Raw genomic sequence first — 6,000 nt, 5'->3', positions numbered from 1 at the left:
CCGATACCGAGGGTGGCCCATCCTCCTAATAGTCTGTTTTCAGGGAAGAGACATGGGAGTAGTATTGTCCCTGTTCATAAGGCATGAAAGTCATTACACATGGGTGCAGAAAGCACTGTCTTTTAACAGATATTAGTGGACACTTTTTCATTTAGACCCCAGAGCTGGAAGAGTTTTAGAGCAATTAAATAGATTGATACAGAGACAGGAAATGTCAGTCAAATGCTTCAGATTCACTGCCATATTGCTGTGGGAACGTTGTTTGTGCTATGTGTGCTAGCTGGAGTGGGTAGGTGCGGACACTGGCAGATTATCTGGGCTGCTGGTGGTTGGAACACAAAAAGCATTCCACAGCTGTGACTAAGAGGGCAAGGGTTACGGACTCAGCCTCATCTGAGCACTAAGCCTTTTCATTCAGGAACCTTTCCCATATAAAAGACACTCAGAGTTATGTTCTAAAGTACTTTTACACAAAGAGGTGCTGAGGAAAACGCCAAGTGTGTCTAAATAAAGAGCCGTGATGGAATGGCAACAATCAGAGGTAGATTCTCAGTGAACAACAGGGACACTGTAAGATGTAGTGTTTAACATCAAGTAGATGAAAGCATCCTCACTTTGTATGTGTAGGAAGAGGAAAAAGAATGCATGAAGTTCCAAGCCATTTTTTGATCTTTAAATCTCTCAGCAATCCACAGAGTGACACAGATTTGCAATAATAATCTGCTTTGTTAAACCTTTCAAACCTTTTCAAATTAAAGGAACCTATTAAGAGTTTGCGGAAGAGGGGCACCTGTTTAAACTTCTCACCGCTGATCTCCAGGGTCTTTGGGATCGAAGCATTATGTCATGAAACAATATTATTCCACCACTCCTTCACATAGCGGATCACATTTAGTCTGGTTAAAACAGGAGAGCAGGTTCCTAAACAACCATGTGTGAGAGAATGTGACTGGAAGACTGGGTTTGGTGTACTGTGGCAAAACCTTTCATTAGCCCAGCATTTTTGTCCTGTTTCTTTTGCTTGTGTGGTCTGGAGCATGAGACTCAGACACTAACATTAGTGCCTACTGGGACCTGTAGACACCTTACATTAGAAATGTCTGCAAGGGAAGACGTACGACTTTAGAACAAATTTGGTCATAACCACTAGGGCATAGCTGTGAGGTCACAAGATTCTGAACAAAGACTAAAAATAATGAATTGTTGTCCTATACAATGAACCAAACCATCCATGATGATGAGCTTACAGAATGGCTCATTTGTGAATATGTGTGGTTTTGCACTTAGTGTGCATGTCACAGTCAAGTGAATTCTCAGAATGTTTCTTTATTAATGAGTTTGGGAAAAGTCATGGTGGTGTGATTGAAGAGAAACAGCTATTAGTTATTACCTTGTTGTGGTAGTGTTTGCGAAAGACAAAATAATTAACCAACAAAATAAATATCTGAAGCAGAGTTTTATTACTCATTTCAGTTTTTACATCATTGTCATGATGGGTATCAAAACCAGAATTTCAACACCATAGTCTCATCACCTTTTTGTTGTGTGATATAAACCCAGTATTTTATTTTATTTCCTAGTCCTCGGTCCTTAACCCTGCAGATAACCCAGGAAACTGCTGGGAATTAACGGTCACCAACAGCCAATCACCTCTACTGCACGTACATCCAGTGATATGGGAACAACACTGTCTGGCAGCTTTATACGTAATGACAGATATGGCCCTGCTATCAAACCTACTTCTGACACACATTCTATGGCTACGGCTCCATCAGTCTCCCAGCAACACAGTGGCAGTTTAAAATACTTCAGCTTTATAAAATGCAGAATTATCAAAGGTGTTTTTTTTTTTAATGTAAATTTAGTCAAAGTGATATGTTGCTAAAACAGATATTGCAGCTTAGATAGTGGTCAGAAGGAGAGGATTGTCAGTTTCCAGTGATGGAGAGGCCTGAAAAGTAGGATGAGCTCAAGTGTTCCTAATGACACAAGCCTGACCTCTAGTGGTGAAAAAAAAGTGTTTTTTTTTTTTTTTCAGCGGAAGGAAGAGGTTGGCTTTTGTTCCCTAACATTTCCCTAACATTACCTGCACCCCATCTGTCAAAAGCAACATTTCTGTTTGTTTTAAATTACAAAAATAGTTAATGGGGCTAAAAGGGAACTACCAAAAGAGCATTAAACTAAGAAAGTAGAGATTTTGACTGTATAGAAATCATGCTAAAGCCATAGCTTGATGAATGAGAGAGATGGTTGGGAGGAGCATTAGAGCAGATGTGTCTTTCTGTTTCTTCAGGTTCTAATAAGTTCCAGAAGCCTGGATGGTCTGTTAAGGCCTTCCCCACCACAGGTGGAGCCCAGGCCTCTCATCTTCAGTCACCGACAGAAGCTCTAACTTCCCCCCATTAACAAACATCAAGGCCCTCGTTAGGGCCACAGCAGCGGGGAGCTTCTGGAGCTCCTCCATTTCCATCACCTTAATAGCCTGTTAAGAGGAAGAACCCTGCAGATAGCCTTCTGCCCCCCACCACTTTCCCCCCAAAAAGATTACAGTCCTGTTTTATGAGAGGGCAGGAAGGAGTGCAAGGCAAGAAAGCTTTGCTCGGAAGTCAGGTTTCATGTGAGTTAAATGTGAGAGATAATAACCAGTCCTCACTAATATGCTCTCTAGGGTGGTTTGATCGCAGTTCACTTTAAACCTACTCAAATGAAAACTCTGCCTTGGGGAAAAAAAAGGTGTTGTCTTTGTTTTGAATAAAAAAAAAATACTTTATGTCCATGTGTATCAGACTGTTGGAAGCAAACAAAAAAGGGAAAAATAAAAGGAAACAAAGGAAAAGCAAATCAGAAAACTACAGCTATAATACATTATTGGAGTGTCTGATAAATTAAAACATGCACAATGTCCTGGCTAAAAAAGCTTGGCTTTCTTCTTCATATCATTGCGCTTCCAAAGAGGAAGCTTGTCAAACTCCTGGATCTCCATTCCAAAGACATCAAAGAATACTTCAGGAGCCAGGTGACGCTGAGGAGACAACAACGTACAGGTTAAATAACTGCACTGAGAAAGTCAAGTTAAAGAAAGGGGAAGTAGAGAAAGTGCAGCATCAACACATCTTATTCCCATGCCACAGTCAGGGGGAGTGTGGCTTCTATCTAATTACCTCCAGTCTTGTCCTGTCCACGTCCTTCGGTAGCTTAGTACGCCCTCTATTGGTGATAGTGAGCATTTCATAGGGATACACCTTTACAAAAGGAGGGATTGTCTTGTTATGGAGAAGAAACACAATGCCAAACACAATGAATCACTGAAAAGCAAAGCTGGGAAAATGCACATGCAGGGAACACGACTATTTACTCACACACAGAAACCAAAACAGACAAAATTCAAACTGCACAGAGATGGGGGTGTGTTAGGGGCAGGCCATGACTCAGGTCACAAGGGGAGAGAAACAGGGAAAAGCAGACTGTGGCCTAAACATTTTTCATGAATTATATGAGAATTCCTTAAAAAGAACAAATGTGTGTCACATCACATTAAAAAAGGAAGAAGAGGACAAAGTGAAGAAGGCCAAATTAAGATCAAATGATGTGATCAATAAAAAAAAAAATATATATATATATATATATAAAAAATCACATGTCTAAATAAAAAGGATGTAAATCTGCTATGTCATTCCAATTTTAACTCCGGATGGAGGACATATATCTTTTCTACTAGGAATATTACTTAATTAAATACAAAAAAATATGGAACAATGCATGATCGTGTGAAGATTGTGGGGACTTTACAGTAGCAGCACCTTTAAAGAAACCAAGAACATGCAGCTCTTAAGCCTCTTCAGCCAGATTTAGGATAGGTGGGTATCAATGATCTGGAAAAATGTGTACAGCGCAGACATAGCAAAGCATATCATTACATCATTTCACAGCACTGGAAGTCCCTAGTCTTCTCTCTTCATCCCCCTGCCTATAACCTGTGAGCCTGTCGCAAGAGACCCTAATTTACTCTAATAAAATAACCTATGTGTTAAGGGGTAGGTGTTAACAGAACAAGAGGAAACACAAAATGAGAAAGAGAAGGGAAATGTATTTATCACAAAATAAAACAAAACAAACAAAAACACATGCAATACTTGCTTTATGTTCCAACATGTTAGGCATTGACAATCCCCTGTCCATTCTGCTTAAGGGAACCTGGCCATCTTGGGCGAGCTACAGAACAGAACACACATGCAATGTAAATAAAAAAAAAAAAAGAAAGAAAAGAAACAAGAGGTATGGTAGTAAAAGAAACCATGGGAAAGACTTGACAACTAAAGACAAAGACCTACTTTTCTGTATCTGAAATTATGAGCAGGGAGTCTGACTTTAACTATGCTACCTATAAAGATAAAGTTAACTCCTTTATTATAACCCTGGGTATGTATGAACCTCTCAGGATGTGCGTATGTAATGATAAAACCCCTTGTTCATGCTCCCCTCCCCTTTGTTTTTAAACGTAGCAGGGTGTAACATGGAGCATGATTCCACATTCGCATGTACATGATGGCTGATGCACATGCTCAGTGCAGCTGATCAGGTTCTAGTCTGTATCAGTCACGTACCTTGAAATCTGCATAACGATATGAAAAGAGGAAGAAGACGGTTTAGTGTGAGCCTTTGTTCCAATTTATCCAGAGACTACTCTAAAGGTGATATGTAAAGCATTTAAATACCTCTCTGTCCTCCACACACATCCCCGTAACTGTTATACTGAGAGAATTCTGTTGACTGTGGATGAAAAGACAGACAAAAGACATGTAGTAATGTGGACATGTGTAAATATTTTTTTCACACACCTTTCAAACATTTTCCTGTAGGCACCAGACCATAAAATTAGCTCTGTAATTGTACAATGTGTGCTATGTTTTTCTATCAAAGCATCATGCTAGCTAGTTTTAGCAGTGAAGATTATTAGCATTTAGAAAAATAACATTTAGAAATGAACTATTATGAAATGCTGTTGATTGAATGATTGTTGATATCTGGCTAGCATTAGCAATGAAGATTATAAAGTTTTCTGAATATGACTTTAAAATCCTTTTAGCAATCGTGTCACTTATGTTCAGCTAGTCACTGTTAGCAATGTAATACAGAACATTTTATTACATAGACTTCCTCTCAGATATTCAACAAGCTACAGAAGGTGGCTGGCAATTAGGAAGTGAACTTTTTTTTTTGCAAATATGATGTTTTGTATTAGCTAGTTTACTAGTCCTAGCATTGAACATTATTCACATATAATACATAACTTTCCTACCATAAATCCTACCATGTTAGCCAGCAAGCTAGACTACTGTTACAGTAGCAAGCATTGGTAGTTAATATACAACTGTTTAGAAATAGAATTACTGTAAAAAAGCTCATATCCTGTTATTCAAGCTAGTAAAACCTGTAAACTTATTTGTGCATACTTATTGAAATAGATATAAGTAATTAAAGATATCCAACTTCCTCAGTGGCTTTTAGAGTTAAATCTCCATGCAACAGACCTAAAAAAAAATATACCTCAATTTTTTAGAAATCAGCTTAAAGACACACCTACTATGGCTTGCTCTCTTACCCGAAGAAGGCCGTTGCGTCCATATCCTGGCAGTGAAGAGGTTTTAGACGTGGGGGAGTTGGGATCTGGAGATAAATGATTAAACAGTAAGTGTGACCGTGCCAAAGCCATGCAGTTCGATGAGCTGATGTGTGGTGCAGTACCTGTTGTGTAGTTGATGTGCTGAGACTCGTACCGCTGGGCGGCCACACTGCGAGCGTATCTCTCCCTGTTCATTTCCTTTTCCATCTCCTCCTTCAAAATTAGCTTCCCAAGACCAGACTGGATCTGTAGTATTGTAAAAAATAAAAAAAAATAAAATAAATAAATAAAATAAAATAAAATTTAGCAAAATATGTGAAATCTCTGTAGATTTCTGTGATTTCTTCCATTTCCTCAAGGATTATAATGAATGTTTT

General features: G+C 38.9%; 1 protein-coding gene across 26 annotated transcripts in view; it reads right to left on the bottom strand.

Annotated features, from left to right (window-relative positions):
* Positions 1-1,441: 1,441 nt before the first annotated feature.
* Positions 1,442-6,000, bottom strand: part of ablim1b (actin binding LIM protein 1b) — a 57,688-nt gene continuing 53,129 nt past the window's right edge. For all 26 annotated transcript variants that reach the window (XM_047817334.1, XM_047817341.1, XM_027140543.2 and 23 more), the window contains 7 exons: positions 5,746-5,869; positions 5,603-5,667; positions 4,716-4,770; positions 4,605-4,612; positions 4,138-4,212; positions 3,162-3,242; positions 1,442-3,022 (listed from right to left, as the gene is read on the bottom strand). In XM_047817334.1, coding sequence (XP_047673290.1) covers positions 2,909-3,022; positions 3,162-3,242; positions 4,138-4,212; positions 4,605-4,612; positions 4,716-4,770; positions 5,603-5,667; positions 5,746-5,869 — 522 coding nt within the window. In that variant the 3' untranslated portion in view covers positions 1,442-2,908. The remainder of the gene's footprint in view (positions 3,023-3,161; positions 3,243-4,137; positions 4,213-4,604; positions 4,613-4,715; positions 4,771-5,602; positions 5,668-5,745; positions 5,870-6,000) is intronic.

This window comes from Tachysurus fulvidraco, chromosome 8 (genome assembly GCF_022655615.1).
Source record: "Tachysurus fulvidraco isolate hzauxx_2018 chromosome 8, HZAU_PFXX_2.0, whole genome shotgun sequence".
Taxonomy (NCBI): Eukaryota; Metazoa; Chordata; class Actinopteri; order Siluriformes; family Bagridae; genus Tachysurus; species Tachysurus fulvidraco.
This window is presented reverse-complemented; position numbering and strand designations above follow the sequence as displayed.